General features: G+C 41.7%; 1 protein-coding gene across 8 annotated transcripts in view; it reads left to right on the top strand.

The window, feature by feature from the left end:
- DAB1 (DAB adaptor protein 1) overlaps window positions 1-23,593 on the top strand; it is a 706,595-nt gene that overhangs the window by 652,113 nt on the left and 30,889 nt on the right. For all 8 annotated transcript variants that reach the window (XM_034779101.1, XM_034779102.1, XM_034779096.1 and 5 more), the window contains one exon: window positions 4,628-4,687. In XM_034779101.1, coding sequence (XP_034634992.1) covers window positions 4,628-4,687 — 60 coding nt within the window. The remainder of the gene's footprint in view (window positions 1-4,627; window positions 4,688-23,593) is intronic.

Below are 23,593 nucleotides of genomic sequence, written 5' to 3' on the forward strand. Positions count from 1 at the left end.
CAATGTAATTTATGATTTCCCTAGCTGCTGTAAATCTAGGTGCTCACAACCTTCCTATTACACTTACATCATTGAAAAGGCTGTTTCTTTTACAGGTCTTGACTAACTCAGAACCAGTCAGTTTAGTATCATTAGTAAGATTCCTCTGAACTAGATTCTTCCTTGTTATCTAATTCTTTCTGTCTCCTACAAGTTACTGTTTCTGTCCATACTTAACTATGGGAAACTTGCAAGCTCCTCATTGACCTGTAACCTAAGCACTCTGAAATTACACATCCTCATTACCTGTAATAAGCAGTGTACAAGACAGACAGGCCACAGCGATATTTTGACTCAAGGCAGTTTCTTTCTGTTGTGACTGGCTCCACAGGAACAAGTGTCTTCCATCTCACACATCGTGTTCTGTCTTCAGGGCCGGCTCCAGGGTTTTGGCTGCCCCAAGCAGCCAAAAAAAAAAAAAGCCACAATCGCAATCTGCGGCGGCAATTCGGCGGAAGGTCCTTTGTTCCGAGCGGGAGTGAGGGACCGTCCGCCAAATTGCCACCGAATAGGTGGAAGTGCCGCCCCTCTCCCTAGAGGACACCCCAAGCACCTGCTTGCCAAGCTGGTGCCTGGAGCCGGCCCTGTCTGTCTTATTCACACCTTCTTTTTGTGGTGCCATCCTGCTTTTCCTACGTAAGGCTGGTGTACAAAGAGTTCATTTCCCCCAAGTACAAAAGGTCCCTGAGTGGTAGTTAGTTAAATAAAAAACAAACATTAAATCTCACTATTGTGATAACGTTCCACTATTTAATATCACTGAGTTGCATTTTCTCTTATTAGGCATGGTTTTTCTATTCATTTCTTTCTTTGACTCATTTCCCCAAAATGTGTGCGTGTGTGTATGTGCATGCTTTTTCTGTGTATTTAATCTAATCTACCCATGTATTTCTAATTACTGTGGGATTTGACCACCAAACATGCAGCAGTCCTTTCTGTACTGGACTTTTCATCACATTTCCTTACCTGACAGCTGGTTTTATGTTAGTGCCACCATTTTTATGGACCTGGGCCTTTATTAATTAATTTTACATTATTTATATAGTATCACTGGTTTTTATGATACTTTACAGCCAAAGGCGAAGGCAAGGTCTGTACTCCAAGGAGCCTGCAGTGTAAGGGCTTATCTACACTTACCGGAGGATTGACACTGCGGCGGTCGATGCATCGGTGGTCGATTTAGCGGGTCTAGTGAAGACCCGCTAAATCGACCACCGATCACTCTCCCGTCAACTCCTGTATTTCACCTGCTCGAGAAGAGTAAGGGGAGTCGACGAGAGAGCGTCTCCCATCGATGTCACGTAATGTGGACCCCGCGGTAAGTAGATCTAAGCTGCATGAATTTGAGTTATGCTATTCATGTAATTCAAATTGCGTAGCTTAGATCAGCTTTTCCCTTTAGTGTAGACAAGGCCCAAGCAACAATAGGCATACAGCAGAATATGGTGATAGGGGAGGGGAAAGGGAAAATGTGATGATTTATGGGCAATATTCTCTACAGGAGCTCAGATCAGTGGTTATGTTGTGATTCATGTGATAGTCATTATTTCATATACTCATATTGGAAAGAGGGTTTGGATAGCAGGAAAGTGATCCTGCCAGAATAGATTAGTGTTGGAAAACATGCTTAGTATAATAAATTTTCAGAGTGATTAGGAGAAAAAGAGGGAGACTGACTAGGAGGGAGGAGGAGATTGTTCCAGGTATTAGGGGCAGTGTGAAGAAAGGTCCAGAGTCTTGAGTAGAGTTCTTTGAAAATTTTTCCATGAAAAGATTTTCTAAGGGAAAACAACCTCTTTAAAATTTTTTGTCAATATTTGAATCAAAATTGTATTCCAGATGGTTAGTGAACATTTTCCTGCATGAGTGGGGCATATGTGAGAGCTGAGCTGTAGGCTAGTGCAGTTCAATCAGAATAGAGCAAGTCTGAACTTTGATGCCAAAGGAGACATGGCCTTCACTTTTATAGAAGGCAAAAGACTGTAAGCTTCAGGGTTATGGCTAGGAGGAGTAGGTGAGTAAGGGAGAGCAGAAAGGAGGAGGCAGTAGTACTTGTGGTAACAAACAAGGTGTGGATCACTCTTTTGGCAGTAGAGGGAGAGAGGAGAGGACGAATTGTAGAGAAGTTCTGAAGGGAAGAGTCACAAAACTTAATGAGAGCTTGGACGTGGGATAAGGTAGATACTGAAGAGTCTAAATGTGACCCTATGGTTGTGAACCTCATTAAACGGTAGGGTAATGCCGCTCTCAAATGTGAGATAGAAAAGGGGGAAGCAAGAAGATCTGATTTAATCTTCTGCAGTCCTGCAGCAGGCTCCGCTGTGGTTTGCTAAAACATCTAACTTCCAGGGGTGCCTCACTCAGTAGGATGTGGCCACGAAGTTATATCATGTTCTTTTTCATTGAAATATATTATGATTAGGAGCCTTCTGGCTAGGTGTCAAAGACTCTTAATGATTCCTGGATGGGAGTATTTAAATGGAATCACCTTGTTCCAGAAGAAAGGAAAATAAGAGAGTGTGATGGGCAGCACTGGTTTACATTAAAGAAAAATATCCTAGTAAAGATACAGCAGTTTCTCAGGTACTGTTTGTACCTCTCTCAAGGAATAACAGAAATCCAAGCAACTTGTTAAATAAAAATTCTTGGTTCCTGATCTTACAGTGCAACGTAGCAGTCTGCCAGTGGGTAGACGGTTGATTCACTTAAATTGAATTTTTCCACTATTACTAACTTCACACATCTAATGTGATGGATTTTTTTAGTGGAATAGAGGGCACTGTAAGAGCACTATGGGAAATTCTTATCACTGGTCATTCTTGAAATAGGAATAGGAGAATTCTTGAATTAGGAATAAAAAGCACCTGAAAGGTTTAGGAGAATATGTCCCATTCTGTTTCAATGGGACTTTGCTCTTAAATCTCTTGGGTATTTTTGATTATTTCCTCTATATTTTCTTAATTAAAATGCATAGTGTTCCTTGAAAAATGAGACTGTCATAATAAAATGTGAGCCTTGTGAAAGTGTGAATGGTTCGGACTGACATCCTCTTGGACTAATTTGGAGGTTGTGCCATATATCACTGGATAGGTAACTTCTGATAAATTTATGGTAAGATTGTGGACTTGACCTACTGTATAATCTCTGTCATGCTTATATGGACAAAAATAGATTTATTTAAAGATTTACAAGATGTTTTATTACATTTGCGAGGATTAGTTTAACTGGTAAAGCTCATTAACTTCTAAAATGTAACCTTCTTCCAAAGAACTAGGATAGTCAATATAAAGGTGATTCTGGTATATTATATGTACCGGACATTTGTTTCACTGTTAAGTTTGGTATTTCCCATTTACAACAGGCTTTCAATGTTTTTTAGCAGGAAAAAACAATCTCAAATTTAAAAAATCCTAACTGATCATAAAAATCATAACTCTCTTGGATTTACTTTATAAGTGGATAGCACCCGATCCCCTTATCACTCATACTGTAGGTGAACTCCATCAAGCCTAGGATGAGAGTAGGGCCCAAACTTACTAAAGTACAACAGCCTGTGCCCACGAGAGGGGCTGATGACTTCAATTCCCTTGTTATGCTTCTGTAGATGCTGCCCCAGACTCTGAAAGGACATTTCCCCCCTTATCAAGAGTTGCAGAATGCTAGGTCAGACATTCTATAGCGGCCTGTGATTAGCCCCACCCCAGAAATATGCGTGTTTACTAGGGTTGGCAAAATTTGATTTTTATTTTTTTTTTATTTTGACAGATAATATCCATGTTGGTTTTTAAACATTTTTTTCTATTTAAATTTTCAGTTTCAGGAAATTGTGTGAGGGTCGGACAATAATTATTTAATGACCTTTAGACACGAAGATTCAAAAACTTAAAACTTTATCACCATTAAAACACAAATTGTCAACACGTCAAAATATAAAAAGTAAATATCCTTAAGTCAAATGCCAACAAGTTCTCAAGCAGCATTTTTCTTACTTTGCCTATTTGTAAATTTCAATCATCAATGGAAATATTTTTTCCTTGGGTCATGTGTGTATGATGAAAACAGCCTTTACTGATAAAAATGTAACCCTTCCAAGACTAGTTGTTGTTTGTTCTGATTAACAATAATTAATTAGGTGAGGCAAGGAAATTAATATTGCTGCTGGCCAAACTGATAGCTTCATTAAAGGAGCTCATCTGAGGAGAAAATGGAGCCATGGCCCAAACATGACTCCCATTTTACCCTCCCCCCAACCCCTCCTAGAAAAAAGCAAACACTTATGTAGAAGAGGGATGCAAAAGCATCTTAACTTCATGGAAGTTCATACACAGACACAATTTTAACTCTATAATGAGTTGAATGAAAACCCCAGATCTGAACGACCACTTTGGTGTTCGAAACCAGATCCAAGTTTTGCCACTCATGGTCATCTCCACTGAAAGACATTCCCTATATTAAAAGGGGTCATTCTTGATTTCAGTCACATAGAATGATTTAATTCTTTCGTAAAATACAGTGTACTCAGCTACGACTTTCAAATTTTCCAGACTCTTACCTCGATGATGATTGTGCGTTTGATTTACTGTCACAGGTTCCGACGAGCCAAAAGAAGGAAGGTGTTTATGATGTGCCAAAAAGTCAACCTGTAAGTGTAAGTATCTTCCCTGTTTATACACAGTAGAGGTGGTATGTGGCACAACTGCTTTGACTCTCATAATTCTCTGGAGTGTATGGTTCCTTCGAGCATGATGATTTTCAATGTTGTGCGATACTAGTACTGGTTCCATCCCACTGGGGAACCTGGCTGAAACATTCAGTTAGGGACCCTTAATATGTACGTATTTATTGATGTCCATCCCACTCAGATACCTACAACCTCCTCTTTCCTGACCTCTTTTATTCACGCTCCCCCTTCTCACCACTTGTAATGTGAAATCTTTCAGTAAATGTCAGTAATGGGAATTGAACCTGACCTCTGGATCTTAATGTATAAACCTCTGCAGCTTGAGCTGAAAGAGCTAGTTCTGGTAGGCTCATCAATCTCTGTATCTGACCCAAGCCCCACTAGAGGGGGACAGAGCACCACACTGAGGCTACGTCTACACTACAGGGGGGGATCAATTTCAGATCTGCAAATTCAGCTACAGGAATAGTGTAGCTGAATTCGACGTATCTGATCCGACTTACCCTGCTGTGAGGACGGCGGCAAATCGACCGCCGTGGCTCCCCTGTCGACGGCTCTTACTCCTACCTGGGCTGGTGGAGTACACGCGTCGATCGGGGATTGATTATCGCGTCCCAATGAGACGCAATAAATCGATCCCCGAGAGATCGATTTCTACCCGCCAATCCAGGCAGGTAGTGAAGACAAGCCCTGAGTGGGTGTGGGTTGTATTTCCTTCCCCCATACTTAAAATAAAACTGTACATTGTATAAAGGTTTATTAAATTAGTTAAGGACAACTGTGAACGTAGGGGCCAGCTGGGTTGGAAGTGAGAAGAGGAGCATTAGAAACAGACAGAAGGAGTCAGAATTCTTGGGGGTTTGCTGCAACATCTGCAGCCTCTCAGAACCACCCCCTGGCAAATACAATGTGCTGATGTGGAAAGAGTGCATAAGAAGCTTCAAATTAGACAGTGATCAAACATCAGGAACTTGCATAAAAATTACAGTTCTGTAAACTGAAAAAAGCTATATAAAAATCCCACTTAACACGTGGCACAGGAAAGCAATCATTTTTAATAAATCCAGCTTCTTTAGTAACATCATATTGTAACCTCTGTACAATTGCAATGCAGAGATATAGGTAATTGCCATAGGTCTGAACAACAGTGAGCAGCTCCAGAAGGAAATAGTCCAAACTCAGGTGACTGGAAAAAGGGACCTCATTCAACAAATCTCCCAATTGACAGGATCTTTGCTGTATTTAGCATGTTGCTTTCGTGGTCATTACAAGTCATAATCAGCACAGGGAGGTTTTCCTCCCACCGTTACTATGTGTAATTTCCACCATGTAGTAAGTGTATAGCATGTTACAGACTAATAAAGATTGCTAGGTCGACCCTCCTTTGCCTTGTTCCTTGTGAGGGTTTTTGCACTTGTGTGAAGTGGGTGTCAATTGCTACCCGGTCAGACTGTTACCATTTTGCTTTCACTCTCCATAGATGCACACAGTGCAAGGCAGTGGAGAATTGACCCCATAGCTTTACCCTAATATAAAAAGGGCTAGTGACAAACAGTAAGGGGAGTGGAAGGACAGGGGCTTTAGTGATGACATTATGCACTGGCTGAGGTTAGTGAGGCATGCATCTTGAGGGTTGCACAGGTTTGGGCTGGTTTTGTGTTTTACGCATAAAGGTAAGTTGAGAGGCAATTTAGACTAGTAGGCTTCATGGGGAAAGTGTGTTTTGAGGAAGGATCTGCAGAGGAACAAAGATGAAAGGTCAGGAAAGGGATTCTACGGGTAAGCATGGAAAAATGTCCAGGGGCAAGCAGGGCCGGCTCCAGGCACCAGCCCACCAAGCTTGTGCTTGGGGCGGCACCTGGAGGGGGGCGGCGCAGTGCTCCGGCTCCGGCCACCGGGAAGAGCTGAACCGCGGTGGGCTCTCCGCCCTCCACCTGGCACTCTGGCCGCCACTCCGCCCTCCCCCCGGCGCTCTGGCCACGGGGGAGAGCGGAGCCGCGGCGGGCTTGCCGCCCTCCCTCCGGCACTCTGGCCGCCGGGGAGAGCGGAGCCCCGGCCAGCTCCCTGCCCTCCCCCTGGCGCTCTGGCCGCCGGGAGAGCGGAGCCGCGGCGGGCTCGCCGCCGGGGAGAGCGGAGCCCCGGCCGGGCTCTCCGCCCTCCACCCGGCACTCTGGCCGGTTGGGGAGAGCGGCCTGCGGCAGCGGGCGGCTTTTTTGCCTGGGGCGGCAAAAAAGACAGAGCTGGCTCTGGGGGCAAGAGTGCAGTACAAAAATGTACACAGTCCAGCTTGGGCTGAGCACAAAGAGCAAGATGGGAAGCGAAGAGAATGGAGGGAGCTAGGTTGTCACACACAATCAAACAAAGAAAAAAAGCCCTCTCTAAATAGTTTGTAATAATCCGCTATGGGAGATCCTCTTGTTGCTAGGCTAATTATAGTAAAACAATTCTTGTTGCATACTTAATTAAGATTGTTGTGGGCAAGGAATAGTTATAAATGCCTCAGAGTCCAGTGTTAGAATTTTCTGTAATTAGAAAAAAAATGTTTTGGGGTTTTTGTGATGGGGGAGAGGGCTTGATGACATTTCAGACTGACTTTGCATATTGGACTCTGCTTAGGGTTCATGCAGCATGAAAGACGGTACAGTATTCTCGCTAAAGTGTTTGCAAAAGCTTGTACAGTAAGACCGCCCTGGCAAAGAGGATGATTTTGTTAAGATGTTGGGCTCCAACGTCAGCCCATAATGACATATTGCAGCTCTCAACTCCATGAAGTTTGTTATTAACTTTCATTTTGGCCCCTTCTCAGCAAAATTCAAAATAGTTGGACCTGAAAAACACAGTGTCAGTATGCTCTTTAATATACAATGGAAAAGAAAAAGAAAATGGAGACATTAACGAAGAAATAAGTAGCCGGGACTGTGTTTCACCTTTCTCTTGGTTTATAAAATAAAAAACCGAAGCAGCTATTAAAATCTGTGTAATATTTCCCTACACATCTGGTTTTATTACTCATCCTTCTGCATGCAAGACACTTTGTCATTGAGATGCTTGCCATGATTTTGTCAATTTATAGCTGTCCCTATTACATAAAATTCAATTTGTGCTCAAATTACCCAGCTACCTCTCCCTGATTTAGACATACAAGGACACTTTCTTTATTAGTATATCTTGCTTCAATTAATTTCTTAAAGGCTGAAATAAGGGGAGAGCTTTAGCGATTTGGGATTGTGAATTCCCTCTTCTTGGATAAACAGTCTTCCATAAAAATGCAGCAGATTTCACCTGAGCTCAAATGGATGGACTGGGCAATATAGACAAGAGTCCATTTTCAAATCCAAGTATTTTTGTCTCATTTGGTTATTGATCCGGAAGGCAACAATTGTTGGAACAGGGGATTGAGACTCAAAACCCTAGTTTTGTTCACAACTTTGCCTCAGGGAACAATGTGTGACCTTATTCGAGTTACTTAAGGTAACACTAAGCGATTTAGAAGCCTAATCCAGTTTTCAAAAGTGATGTCAATACCTATGTAACACAGACAGACCCCCGTCGTTGGTGGGCGGGATCTAACTTAGGACTTCTGGAGCTTAGTGCATGAGCCTCTATTGCATGAGCTAAAAGCCATGTGCCTGTTAGCTAAGGCTGTAGAGCAGACTCATTAATCTCTCTTTCTCTCTTGTCACCACTAGATGGGACAGAATACCACACCCAGGAGGTTACACATAGAAGCCTACACTGTCTTTCAGTGAGACTTGGCTCCCAAGTCTTTTTTGGAAATGGGACGTAGGATGCTAAGTCACTTGGACATTTTTGAAAAAAATTGCCCTTACCCCCTCTGTATTATCTGTCTTCCCATCTATAGGAGGATTGTGATGACATCTACTCTCCTTCACAGTTGTGTTATAAAACTTAATTCATTAGGTTGTATGTATAGGCTTTGAGACAAGAATATTATAATGCTTTGTGCTTGTGTAGTGTCTTTACAACGTTAAGTCTTGTGGCATGAATGTGAGGTAAGTATCATTATCCCCAATTTACGGATGATGAAAGTAAGGCACAGAGATGTGAGGTGACTTGCCCAAGCTCACGCAGTAAGTCAGAAGGAATGCCTTGCTGTTAACCGAATGCAAATCTCCTCGTACCCAGCTCTGTGCAATGGTCAATAGACAAGTCTCCCTCTCAGACATCCTGAGCAGAGATTTCTTTATAAATGCAAAGCACTGGGATTAGGTTTCCTGTGCTCTCTCTCCAGTTCTTTGCTGCTTTCCCTTTCCAGCAGCTCCTGCTCCCCCCCCCCCCCCCGATAGATCCCCATTCCCAGACATCTCTTACCTCTTTAAACATTCCTTTCACGGCTTTCAACTTCCTCCCTAAGCCCCCTGTGACCTCGCCCCCGTGTTGTGGTGTGTGTTGTGGTATTCCCTGTTCTCTCCCTGCTTCGTTCTCCAGACAAACCTATTGAGAATGGACGTCAGGCAAACCAGGCTTTCCCCGAATGGTTTGTTTTTTTTAAGTTTGGTGTATGCCACTCAGAAATTGTGGCTCAGCATTTGAAATTAGCCAATCTAAAAGTACTAGCTGTTTAATGAGCTCCTTTTGTCATAATTTTCCACAGTCTTCCCATTATACATACATGTCAGGTTTTACCTGTCATGGTGTTTTTAGTAACAAGAGTCAAACTGTAAATACCCTTCACTAAGCCTGTCAGTCAAGTCACAATAAAACCTACTTTTCTCATCAACGTGTCTAAACTATCTGCTTACAATTTTATGAAGGCTTTCAAACAACTCATCTTACTGCCATATCAAGATTCAGAGCCTGATTCCCAACTGCCTCACATACTGGGTATGAAACATTTTTGGTGGATGGGAATTTTTTTAAAGAAAGAAATGGATGCATACTATGGAATTCTATGGATTAGAGATTCTGTCAGTGGTTGCTATAGACTGATGTACTTTTGTGCAGTGTGGGCAGTATGCATTGACAGCATGTGCTTGCTGTGAATTTACTGCCTTTAGGTCTAATGGTAATACTGGTGTGTAATGGAAGCTCTAAACCCGGTATAGTTTCAGCACTGAAGGTGAGATGTAGCTGTCAGGTGTCTTCAGTGGTGAGACTCACACTGCAGCAAAAGGCCATTATTGTAACAGCCTCTCCACACTAGAGTGATTTGTTTCCAGTCAACACGTGAATACCATCTCCTTTGTGACCTATGTCATCAGCCTTGTGTCATACTGTACATGTTTCCTTGCAGTGTTGCTAGGTGACCTCTAGCAATGTGTATCTTACCATATGCTACTTGCATTTGATGGGTTACACTGCACTGTCATGTCTTTAGTCTACTTACATTTGTTTTTCCTGTACTTTGGATTCAGAAGTAGACAGATAGCATCCTAGAAAGCATCTGCACTCATTGTAGTCTGGCACTATGTGCAGCTGATTGAAATGAGGCAAAAATCTTGTCCTTGTTTGGCACAATTCTTTTGTCATGCCATTGGAGGTCACATTTATTTTGCTAGGGCTGTGTGTTAGGTCCATTGGATGGCTTTTACAAATCAGAGATGTTATCCATGATTAAAGTACTTCCACATTGTGGGAATCCCACAGAAAATGTAGCTAGATTTTAAGTGTTTTTTTTTCATTCATCTTATTGAGGCCCACAGGCCTGATTTCCACGGCCTCACACATGGTTCATTCACTTACACCTTTGCAAAAGGAAGGGAGAAGGTCTGACGTGGTGGTCTTTTGCACTCACTTTGCACTGGTGTAAATACCATATTATATGTGAAGCAGCGGAGAACTCATCCCCATTGTGTTCTGACATGTTTCTTAATGATACCTACAAGTCAGATCATGACTGTGCTTTTCCTGTAGCTACATAGGACTAACATTGCTATCATTAACTATGCAGATCCTATAGGAAAGTTCTGTAAATTTTAATGGGGATTAAACCAATCAGATTCTATAGAAATTACCCTCAAACCTGTTGAATTTAATAGAGTGATGTCCTATTTTATTGCCTTTTTGAACCATTGTGTAGATTTCTGTAGCAGGGATGTAACTCTCTATTAAAGAATATAGTGTGATTGTAAAAAAATATTCCCTATTACATTCTGTATGACTTTTCCACAAGGCACCAATGGGAGCTTTGTATGGTAAAAGAGCAGAATTTTACCCCCTTAAACCATGGGGCAGAAACTCATGGTCATCATAAAGGTCATCTTCCTAAATAGGACCCAGGATTTGAAACAGAGGGCCAGATCTGGATATCATTGGTGTCAATGGCCAAGCCCCCATCAAGATTTTGCCCTTAGCTAGTAGCATTTGAAAGGAAAGGGAGGGATGTTAATACAGTACATACATTATTTCAGAAGTAAACAGAGCAGCTTATGAGTTTCTTGCAGCTTATGAAGTTCTACTCAATAAAAGATATTCGTAATGAATTAAGAATAATTAGTTAATATTTGTAATTGCTTTGAAGATTAGAAATACCATGAAAATACTAAATATTGTGTTTACAATATGGCTCTTAAGTACGAAGGCACAGTTTACATGGGTCCCAATATCTGGTGATCCAACTGGATCCAAGGGAAAATTTAAATAAGACTTTGTCACTGAGACACTTGCCATCAGTTTTGTAATTTATGGCTGTGCTTATTACATAAATCTCTAGAATTCTTTGTGCCAAAATTACCTTTACCTCTAAAATTCATTATATACCAGAAGACCCAGGTGACTTGTGTCTGATTTAGGCACACAAGGACACTTTATTTAGTGGTAGAACTTGCCTCTATTAATTTGCTAAAGTCTCAAACATAAAGAACATAAGGAGCTCAGGAAGGCTTTGCTCCTGAAAGCCCTTTTGGGAATTGAGTGTTCCTTTCCTTTTCAGTCTATAGAGACAGAACACTTTCCCCTTGCAGGAGGAATGGACAGGACAGCAATCAAAGGCAATCTCTTTCCAAATGCTTATCGTTTTTCTGTCAAGAGCAGATGTAGCACACATGGAATTTGTAGTCTCTGTGGCCTCTACCTCCATATTAGAGTTAAGAGCAGCTGTCATGCTCTTGGTTTCATTCTTACAACTCTTGCGCTTCTAGTAAGCTGACCGTAGTGCCATAGTTAGGCAAACTTTGGATGCACCTCGTACTGTATATGTGATGTGTACTAGGTCTCCATAGACTGGATTTGGGGGGTTTAAGACTTGGAGCTCTGCATACCTCCCAGTGTAGACTTCCCCAAACAAACAAGGGTCTTCCTTCACCCTTTTCGCCTCTATATTTTCCGTCCCAAGAAAGTTGGAACACTCTGGATCTACAGGTGATAGACTGAGAACTAGATGCAACAGAAGTTGGATCACATTAGGAAACAGATGCCCCTAAAAGGAGGGAGGTGGGACCTAATCCACTGACAAGTCCAAACTTGCTATGTCTCCTAGTATCCAGAAGCCTTTCTGCCCATAGCAAAACCTAATAAATTAGCAGGTCCACAAGTGCTAGCTATCAGGGAAATAGCCCATATACCAAGGGTTGATATAAGAATTACTTTGGTTGGCAAATGGACTTTACCTTAAACCAATAGATCTTACCTTAGCAAGTGTGGTCCTCAAAGTGCTCACTGAATAAATTGAGTTCTATGACTCTGTAACAAAGAGGTTGGTATTTTCTTTTAAAGTCTTTTATTTTTGTGGATTTTACATAATGGCAGGGTTAAAAAAAGAGTGTTTTTTTAAACATACGCCTACCAGTTTGAAAATCCATTTATTAGTGTAAGTCAAGATAAGACATACTAATTAAGGAGCAATTCGGGGAATTAAAATCAGCTTTTTTGCCCCCATTTTATCTGGAATAGAATAAAAATTATAAATCTTGGCAGAATCTTCAGTGGGAGGAAACATAAAGTGCCAAACTTTATAAAATGCTACCCATCTTCTCAATTTGAATATATGACAAATTGAGAAACTGAAAACTTAACCTTGTTCAAGTTGTTTGGATTTTTGGAAGAAGTAAGAGAAAAATCACAAATGATTACCATTTATAAAAGCAGCATTTACTATTGGCTCTAATTTTCAAAATAATAATTGCAATTTCTTTACAAACTGTGCATTAAGACAGATTTATTATTACTTCTAGCATTTTTGTTTGGAGAGACACAGCACGTGTACATTGGCCGTTTGCAGTCAGTTTGATTTAGTGTTTTCCCTTTCCTGCTGTCGCCATTGTCTACACCCATAGCTTATCTACACTTCCCTCCCAGGGACGGTTTTCCAGTGTGAGCTATGTTTAGTTTCTCAAAGGTGCTATAATCGGTGCAGTCAGTTTATATCCTATTGTGAGAGCAGTAACTGAGCTGGAAGTCTTTCAATAAACATTCTGTAATGTTGTTACAATATGATGATTAGGGTATAAAATAGATGTTAGTAGTACTTTGGACAATCGTTCTAATTTTGTTTTGTTTTTTAATGGCATATGAATTTCTGTTCACAGTCCAAGTGGTTGAAGTTTTTTTAACTTAAAAACTTGACTGAGATAGTGTATAATTGGATTACATCTATTTTGAACATTTGTCGGTATTCCCTTTTGATTAAGCATTGTACCATAAGGAAATTATAATCGTCATTGACAAAGTTAGCATAGATGTCATACAAGATAAAATTACTGCTACACAATGGAAGAGGGAAAGATTTCAAAGTCCAGTTTACTCTGAAAATGTAGATTACTGGGAAAATTTCACTTGCCTTATTTTAGGAAGGTCTTTAGCTAGACCAGAGCTCAGGCCCGAAACTCTGTTTCTGGACTCAGATCCTGATTTCCTGCAACCTGAAAGTGAGGGTATTTAGATCAGCCCATTATAAATCCAAATTATGGATCATTGACAAATTGTGAATTTCGGTTCATATCCCCCAGTTTGGGAGTATTCAGATGTAGTTTTATTTCTGGCACATCTTTAGTTTTATACCTAAAATTGTATTTAATGTTTCTTATGGAAACAGTGACACGACGTAAGTAGCAATGGCATGAATTAACTGCTATCAGGAGCCGCTCTAGGCATAGGCAAATTAGTCAGTTGCCTAAGGCAGCAGATTCATGGCAAGTTGAGGTGTGATCTACATATGCTAGCCTGTGATGGCTTGTACCAACTGTCCACATGTACCCTAACGCGCATTAACAGTTTCTTGATCTAGTCCTCTTTGAAAAAGGGCTAGATCAAAGCTCATTAATAAACTATGTACGTCAGCAACGTGCAGCTGGTGTGCACCCTGAGGGCCCAGCCGCCAGTGGCCTCTCCCTGGAAGAGCCTGAGAATGAGGCATCCCTGGGGTAGGTAGGTGGCACCTCCTGTCCCCCATCTGGCCCCTGGCCTAGTCCTTCGGGCCCTCACCAATCCCTATGCCCCACTCCAATTCCATCAGCCCTTGCCCACCCCATGGTCCTGCCCTCATCTCCCCATGTGTCCTAATGCTCCCACCCTAGCCTTTCTGTCCCCCATTTCTCCTGTGTTTTACTCTACCTCCCGCTTCATCTTCCCCCTTCCCCAATCCTCCTATCCCCCAGGGTTCTGCCCCCCCATGCCTCTGGCCCCCTTCTTGAGTGTCCTGCCCCTTGTTTCCTATCCCCCACCCTATCTTTCCCATTATCTGCTCCCTGCCCCTTTTTTTAACCCCCACTTATCTGCTCCCATATCCTCATCCTCCTACCCCTTCTGTCCAGACTCCAGTCTGTGTCCTGGTCTCCATCCCCACCCCATGTCCAGACTCCAGTTCCTCTGTATTATCCCCCCATTGTTTCACCCATGTATTGCATGCCCCTCTTCCCCCAGCCTTATGTCAGGGACTCCCCTGACCTGATGCATATTCCTGTACACCCTAGCATGCACTTTGGATTGACACCCAGAGGGGTTCACATGGGATGGCAGGGCATGTAGAGCCCCATGCCACGAGTCCCAGCACATGGTCCTCATGGGGATAGATCCCTAGTGTGGGGCTGGGCAGGGCTGCTGGCCTTTTAGGGTGGAGGACCCCACTGGAAGTCTTCCTGGAGAAGCTTGTTTACAAAGGAGCACACTGCTGTATATGCTATTCTCTCATCCCAAAAGGGGAACTGACGTAGGTGGCAGGGTCAGAATATCACAGGGAGTCACTCCTGTCTGCATGGGCATCCCCTTTGATATGTGGGTGCAGTTTTACAGGAGTCACTTAGGTCCCATAAACCTTTATACCGGATCCCAAGAAGATGCGGGAGGGCACGTCCCTGCCCAGTCAGGTTTACCATGTGGACCAGACTTTCTCTGGTGTCTTATTTTCAATATTTTCCTCCTACTTTCACTCTGCAGACTGTCAAGTGTAGGAGGCTTTGTTCCTTTTACTCCTGCTGGAAGCTTTGCCTCCCTACCTGGCCCCTACGTAAAGGAACTGTTAATGCACACAGGGTTCATGCTGTGTGGTAGGAGAGAGAGGGCACGCTGATGTTCTGCCTAGGGTGGCAGATTGTCTTGAGCAGCCTCTGACTGCTATATTTATGTTATCTACAGAGAACCCCATCCTGCGTATCTCTACTCGTACGAGTAATCCCGTTGGTGCCAATGGGACAGCACAATTAAGTTTGCAAGATCAGACCCTGAATGTGTCCATAAGCCATAAATTCCCCATCTCCAACATTCATTCTCAAAATCCTGTAACCGCTAGCATATCTTAGTAATCTTTCTCTGTTTCCCTATTCATGTCGAGTATATGTTCTGGAGATGTGTGATAAAGTTTTGGGTAGAAAAAGCATCATTATAAATGATGCTGTTTTCTTATCTCACTGTTCAGAAACCTGCTTTACTGGACAATGTTAGTTATTGAGGTCAAAGAAAGAGCTCTTAGAAGTTTGTTCAATTACAAGGTTATTTCACAAGATACTTTTCCTGACTTTTCCAGCCTTCAAATTTATATATGGCTATGTATAAAATTCATAGTTGTACAGTTGAATGAATTTTAAAGTAGTGACAGTAAAAAAAAAAAGAAGTTTTGGCCATAAAAAATAAGATTAAAAATAAAGTAATTTCTGAATTTCAAGTGTGTCCTAGAGAAACAGTTAAAACAAAACCAAAGAACACTGGCATTTCTTTTAGAGGATTTAAGGTAAAGTTTTGAGTATATGGATCAGCTATTTTCTAAGAAATACAGTTTTTCTTTCAGAGATAAGTACCATTACAAAGCATTATTACTGATATTGCCTGAAGACCCTAATCAGGCCTGAGTAGTGTCAGGCACATAGAAAGTCCCAGCCCCGTCCTGTAGAGTTTACTATCTAATTTAGAGTTTAGAATCCATAAGTCATATACCCTATATTCTGGGATAACCTACTTACCCCAGAACACAAGATTGAAAGATTACATTGACATTGTAGATTTTGACATTTCAATATGTTTGAGCTCTTTGCTTATATTTATTCTTTGCTAAAGCTAGATCCTTCCTCAGCCTACCCAGACCTTGTAAAAATTATTTTCATTCTAAAACATTTTCCGACTTCTGCACTTGTCTAGTCACGTGCCTCACCTTGAATATTCTGTGAAGTAAACACATGCATTGAATAGTGCACCAAGAGGCACTAAAATAAGTGTGTTGATAAATATAAATGTCACAGTGATTCCCAGTCACAGGATTATAATCAAAGGTCTGTCAACATTTCTATGCCTGCTCTTTACATTCACAGATCCTTAACTACAGCAGACTAATGAGCACCACTGATAATCTACATAGACACTCGCAGTCATATTCACTCTTGGTTCTCTAATCTGGCTTCTCTAGATAAATCAGGTTACAGCTCCTCTCTCTCAGCTTCAGTCCTATGATTTTCTAACGATACTTACTAAAGATTTCAGAAGGTTGCTGTAAAGATTCATCCCTTCCTTGCACCAAATGTGGCTGAGCACTCATTCTTTGAAACCTGTCTTGAAGTTACCTGGGAGTAGTGTTGGACAAATATTGCAAAAGGTGTACCCTTAAAATCTGCAAATGAATTTCCTTTGGCTATGCTTGTGCCCTAATTTGCGTTCGCTTTCTATAAACCTCCAAGCAAGTGCGATTTACCTCACAGAATTGTAAATTTAACTTCACCATATCAAATATATTTCTGCCAAAAGTGGTATATTTAACACAATGGAGGAACAGTGAGGCAGGCAGAGATCTGACTGCATCCTCCATAATTAAGACCACACAGCACTAGCATTAAGATGGTGGTCTCATATTGTGCTCTTTGTCACCAAGTTTTATTTCCTAGCTTAGTGCTTTCAGTGACTTTCAGTTTAGGCATTCAGCATGGGGATACTACTCATACACCTTCACGTGTGTCCCAGCAGCACTCCCTTTGATCAGTCTCAACGCCTGCATTGCTTGTAGCACATGTACAGCAGGGAACCAACAAGCAAACAGAGAGCACAGAGACTGATCTGGTGATGTGGAAATAGCCTGAAAGGAAGGAAGGGCTGATTTTGGACTTATATTTGCACTGCGTTTCACTGTCACTGGGCTTGCCTAGCTTTGTTCTTTAACGTGGAATTTTGCAGGATGTGTGCCCAAAAGAGAGATTAGTTCCCCTTGATACAATGGGCCTGATTCCAATTTCATGCTATTTCCATTGACTTCTATGGCGTTGGTTTGGATTAATTGCGATTTACATTGGTATAGAAGAGATGAGAATCATTGATTTTTTCATTTTTAATTGAATGGCTAAGTTGTTCACGCTTTAAAAAATTCTCCCCATATAGTAACCATTTCTGATTAACATAGTTTACCAGTCATACCCCTATTAACATCCTAATGGCAACATATAACAGATGGCCATTATAGATCATGCCAGGTCCTTTAGTGGTGATCATGGCAAAAGTTAATAATAAAGTATTATATGATGTGATGATTCTGTGGAATCACTATCACTTTTCTTCATGTATTTAAACTGGACAATAAGAATGTTAGACAAATTGGAGGGTATGACATTGGATGATCTAGAGTTAAGCTCCTTAGTTTATGCAAGTGATGTCATACAACTGGCAGACAATGTTTGAATTAATGCTTATGCACTTTGCAACCTTGCAAATTGAACTTAAACCACTTTGTCTCCTTAGAGTTTATTGTATTTTGGAAAAGAGACAATAGATAATGTGCTGAAATGCAGCAGCAGCAGTGAAGAAGTAGAACAAGGAGAACCTTATTTACCTAGGAAGCTTGATCAGTGCCAACTGTTCCATCAAGCAGAGCCGTCCCTAGAGGGGTGCGGGACCCAGACAAATCAGCCCCCGCTGGCTTGAAAGCCCTGCTCTGCATTGGCAGCTGGGCTGGTGGGACGGATCCAGCCTGATGCTGGGCTGCCTGCTGCTGCTGGCAGTTGCCAGCACCTACCGCGAGGCTATTGTTGGTCATAGCACCACGGCGGCTCAGGGCTCCGGGCCAGGCTGGGGACTCGCTGCACCAATATGCGGGCGGCTGAGCCGGGCGCTGTTTCTGCTAACTGCCAACAAGATGGCGGGCCTTGCGGAAGTGACGGATTTGTCTTCCGACAGTGGCGCTGAAACATTTTTAAGGGTGGCAGCTGGGACCCTGGGGGTGCTGCAGCACTGCCTGCACCCCTAGTTTCTGCACCTATGTCTCCTGGGACCGACTGCGACAGCCAGTTGCACCGGCCAGGGGGGCCCGGAGTGGTCGCCCCGATTTGCCCTACCTAAAGGATGGCTCTGCCATCAAGGATGAGGTTAAAAGGAGATGTGCCTTAGCTACAACTGCTGCACAGAAACAGAAGAAATTATGGACTAATTAAAAACATGTTTGGTACCAAAATGAAAATGTATCAAACCAGGGTACTAACACTCTGAGGGCTGGAAGCAGCTGCATTAAATGAAAGTGACATCAGAAGGCTGGAGGCAGTAGAGATGAGAGTTCTTCAAAAGATGGCAGCTGTCAAGTGGAATGATTTTGAAACAAATGAAGTTAGAAGGAGAATAGCAAGTGAAATCAGGGTAGAGGATTGGCTACAATCAGAAAGATTATAATGGTGGAGATCCCGTAGATGATGATAGGATGCCAAAGAAAATAAAGTGAACACAACCAAGGTTCGTTTGACCTAGAGGCTGATCACTGACTATGTGATAGGACATTGTATGCCAGGACATGACCCGGCTGGGCTTAATGGAGGAACTATCCATGGACAGGAGTGAATGGTGACCCTGTAGTGCTCTCTGTGTTTGTACAGATGCTCCAGGATTAAATGATGACTATGTCTGATGCATTGTAATGTCTATGCATTCAGATAACTTTAAAGGCAGATTCACAAACGTCCATCCAGTTTCTGCATTATGGAAGCTGGATGGAATTTTCACTGCATTAGCCTCTGAAAAAAGTCCAATACAAAGAAACATAAATTTAGGGGTAGAAGTTTACCTGGCATTGTTTTCCTAGGTATTGTTATATTTTCTTACTTTATGCAGTAAACTTTAAGCTGTATCATTCTCTGTGACTTTAAGAAATAATATAGAAAATAACTTTGTCAAAGAGTAACATTCTTCTGCTACTACATGAGTGTCAATGTGACTATGAGGCAGTGGAGTGTTGCTTATCCGTGATCAGCGCATAATATGAAGATGAGAGGCAAAGGTGGTATTACTCCATTTTTGCGCTTCCCCAGTCCTGGATGGTGATTCAGCCCCTTGGCTTAAATTAGAGCTGCTTAAGAAAGCCATTGTGGCAGGATTTTCAGGATTCAGTGCACTCCTGACTTGCCCCCAGAGTTACCCCAGTGTAGCCGCTCTTTGTCAGTCGGAGCTCTCCCGGTGACAAAATAAAACCACCCCCAACAAGGGGCGGTAACTTAGTCGTCAGAAGAGCGGCTCCCACCATCTAAGTGTTGTCCACACCAGCGCTTTTCATCGTTAAAACTTTTGTCATTTGGTCAGTGTTTTTTTCACACCCCGAGTGACAAAAGCTTTAATGATGAAAGTGCAGTGTAGACACGGCCTAACTGTTTATAGCCCTGTGGTCTGTTTGTTCGCACCATTGGCCAAACAAGTCTTGCAACTTCCTTGGGGACAAGATGCAGGATCCTCAAAGCTAATAGCTTTCCCATTGTCTTTTCAAGTATGTGCTAGGCTATTCTTTCTTACCTTTCTTATCTTCCTGGTAAAAACAGCCATTGAATTAAAGCAATATAGGTGCATAATAAACATTCCACTATCCAATGTAGGTATACAGTCCATCTCAACAGGTACGTCTCATACAGTATTCATAAATTATTAAGGCAGGTCCACACCTATTACACATTGCATGGTAAATGGTATTAGAGTACAGTTTGAGTTACACATATGTTATTGCATTACTATTTAGTGATGAAGCCATTGGAGACTTGTGCAGGTCATCCCATACAAGTGCCAATACAACTGTTATACCACACTATTATGAATAGACAAATGTGGAGCCTCAGTTTTTTATCATATATGATTACACATGCATGGACTTCACGGTTTGGAAAGTGTCACCGCAATGCAGCATTCAACATTGCAGGTATAAATAGAGGACTTGATTCTCAAGCCTGGTTATTGCTCCAGTACTGCTAACCCTTAGAGTTCAAAAACCATGAGTGGCTTAAAAATAATTGTGTTTTTTAAAAAGAATCAATTTTGGGTTATTTTTTATTTGCCTCTGGTTTGGGGGGAGGGTGTGGGGGAAGATTGAGTCTTTAGGGTACTGGATTCATTTCATGTTTCCAGACTTTTCTCTGCAACCACACAGGCTTGTCATGGTATTCACAATACAGTCACAAGAACTGACAATGTGGCCCCTTTATGCCATACAGGTGCCGTAAACCTGCTATCGTCCAGCCAAGAATTCCCCTGGCATCGGGAAATACTCTTGTGGTGCTCGTGCTGTGTCCTGGCCCTTCACCTGTTTTCCATTCCCAGTTTAGGGGGAGGGAAGATGTCCGAGCTCTGCTCCACTGGCATAGAGACTATTAAGGGGACTGTAACTCTAAATGGAATGAGAGCTGAGGCTGAGGTTAGCCCTGAGACACTCAAGCAGCCAGAATCAGCTCCATTACACTCTCTCCCCCTCCCGCTCCCTTCCTATGCTGAACAGAAATCTGGTGCAGGCCAGAATCTGCCACAGTATATACCAAAACATTGGACCTCATTTGTTTGTTGGCATTTAAACTCTCTCATATATGCGCGCACACACACTCTCGTACACATTCACCAGTGTAGCAACAGTATATAAATCTACAGCTAAAAAGGGGCTGTTCTATAGTAAGTGGTAAGAAATATTGTATTTTAAATTCTCTTTGTATTCCAGTGGCTGTGTACAGTGAAAGTGAACTCTCCGGGGTGTTGTTAGCACAGTACTTAAAGAAGAAGAAGGACACTCATTTTTCTAGTGTGTGAATATCAACCCCTGTTAGTACATATTAAATATAAATATCAATGGCAAGCAGGCTGTGTCAACTCTCAAAGCCATGAATAATGTGGGGACATTTAGTTTAACTGCTTAAGTGGCATTTCTGGGCTAGCCAAGTTGTTTTTTTTAAATATTTGTGATGTGACTACTCATTCTAAATGAAAAATGGATGCTTCTGATAATACAAAAAGGGGAGGAAGAAACTGATTTTAGCAGTTTAAAACGCTAAATATTGAGGTTCACTGATGCATCCTATTTGTGTGGGTTTTGTTTTGCTCAGGATACAAGAAAAACTATGTGGTGACCACAGGTTAATACCTGTTAACATGGGCTTTCTTTAATGTCAGATCTCTTCAGGTTTAACCTGCTTCATTTTTAATACACTTTCTAAATTCATAAGCCACTCCTAATACAGGCGTGTTCAGATTTGAGGAGTTGTTTAGCCCATTATGAATATGCTATAAGATATTCAGATCTAAGCCCCAAATTCAAATGAGGTTTTGGTCTCAGTCCTGTTTGTAATAATAATTACAGTAGTGTTCAAATGCCAGTCACTGTGCCATTGGGCCAGTCACTGTACAAACAAAGGGGAAAAAGTCTGCCTCAAAGAGTTAAAAAAGAAAATTGGAGAAGGGGTAATGATACAAAATAGCCAGGGTTATTTTAGGCACATGTCTTGTTAGTTCCATTTGTATTTTCTAACAGGTAAATAAAATAATTGTTTCAGACTAGTTCTGTGTGGGAAGATCTCTGTGTAGAATAGCTTAAAAGGGAATTTTTAAAGAATAGAGAGTAAAATTTAAAAATAAAGGAGAAGTTGTTAGGTACTGTATATAATAGTCACCACTTTAGATTCTTGACTGATTGACTAGAGTCTATCAGAGGTAAACACCTAGAAAGAATCTTTCAAATTGCATTTCCATCAAGAATAAACACCTAAGGCACAGAGGGAATTCAGAATTAACTCAGCTTCGAATCAAATGGAATAAAATAAGCCTGAAGGAATCAATACACATATTTTGATTATCTGAGGAAGCCTACTTTGTATGAAATGCTAACAAATGAGAGGATAATTATACTCAAACATTTCTTAAATAACCCACCAACTGTGTCAATTACTCTTAAACTTACCCCATACCTCATTTATTGCTATACCATTTACTTACAAAAAACATTTTTAACCACCATTTAAATATAGCAATCCGCAGTGAACTAACACAAGGGCAGAGGGGGCAGGAACAGAGTGCAGCTGGAGGTTTAATTTCACATACACACACATGAGCGCTGGTGGAGTTAGCATGCTTAATCTAACTCTGTCGCTGTGCTGGCATGGGCTGGCCACCCAAGTACCTAGGGTCTCGGATGGATTAGCACTCAGATGGCTAGCCCAGGCCATCACCTGCAGTGACGTAGCTACACTGCTATTGTTAATAGGATAGCTTGCTCAAAGCTAGTACATGTACATCTATTCCGCTGCAGTGTAGACATGCTCTAAGATGGAGATTCAAGCCACAGCTAACTTAGCTGAATACATCTTACATCATGATCTGAATCTTGCCAGGGTTTACTGCCCCAGTGAGAGATGTCCAAAGGAAGTACTTCTCAAGTGGGAGAACCTTCCTTTGGACATTAAAGAGAGTTTTGTCCCATGGGACCACAAAGAGACTGTAGCAGAAAGGGTTTAAGGAGAGAAGCAAACTCTCAGGAACTAAGTCAACTAAAGATAAACATCAGCACTCTCTGAAAGTGATCAGAGAGCCAGTGCAGTTACTTTTGGCCAGATTCTCATATGGTTTAAATAGATGGAGCTCAGTTGGAGTCAATGGAGGTAAGCCAACCTATGCCAGTTGAAGATCTGGTCCTAAGTGCTTACAGCAACCTGTTCCATTAAGGTTAGCAACTGCATTCTGCACCGGCAGAGTAGGCCAGATTCTGCCCTCAGTTACACTTGTGTAAATCCGGAGTAATATGCTATGTGGAATTACTCCACTGTAACTGGTACATGGAGTGCTCTTCAAGATATGGCAGTCTTTACCTATGTATGAATTCACTAGAGATGGGCCGGGACCAAAATCCCAGATCCAAACATTCCTGGACTTTGGGGAAGTTCAAACCCAACTTCAAGCATGGCTCAGCTTTTTATAATGGGTTATAAATAATAAATAAACTCCCAGATGTGCAAACACTTTAAGTTTTGAGAAAGTTTGGAGCCTGATTCATGCATTGTGGCTCATGCCCATCTCTGAAATATAAATGGGGGTGCTTAAAGAATATTTTGCTTTTACAGATGTTAACAGTCTCAAAAGTAAATCGCCATTTAAGGAAACATCTGTGTATATAACGTTGAAAATTCTGAAAGCTTAAAATATTTAACATGCATTTGATTTGAAATATATTTAACAAAATATAAATACTTCATAAAGATACAAACTGAGGGTCTTGCCATATGAACT

Source organism: Trachemys scripta, chromosome 8, assembly GCF_013100865.1.
Source record: "Trachemys scripta elegans isolate TJP31775 chromosome 8, CAS_Tse_1.0, whole genome shotgun sequence".
Classification (NCBI taxonomy): Eukaryota; Metazoa; Chordata; order Testudines; family Emydidae; genus Trachemys; species Trachemys scripta.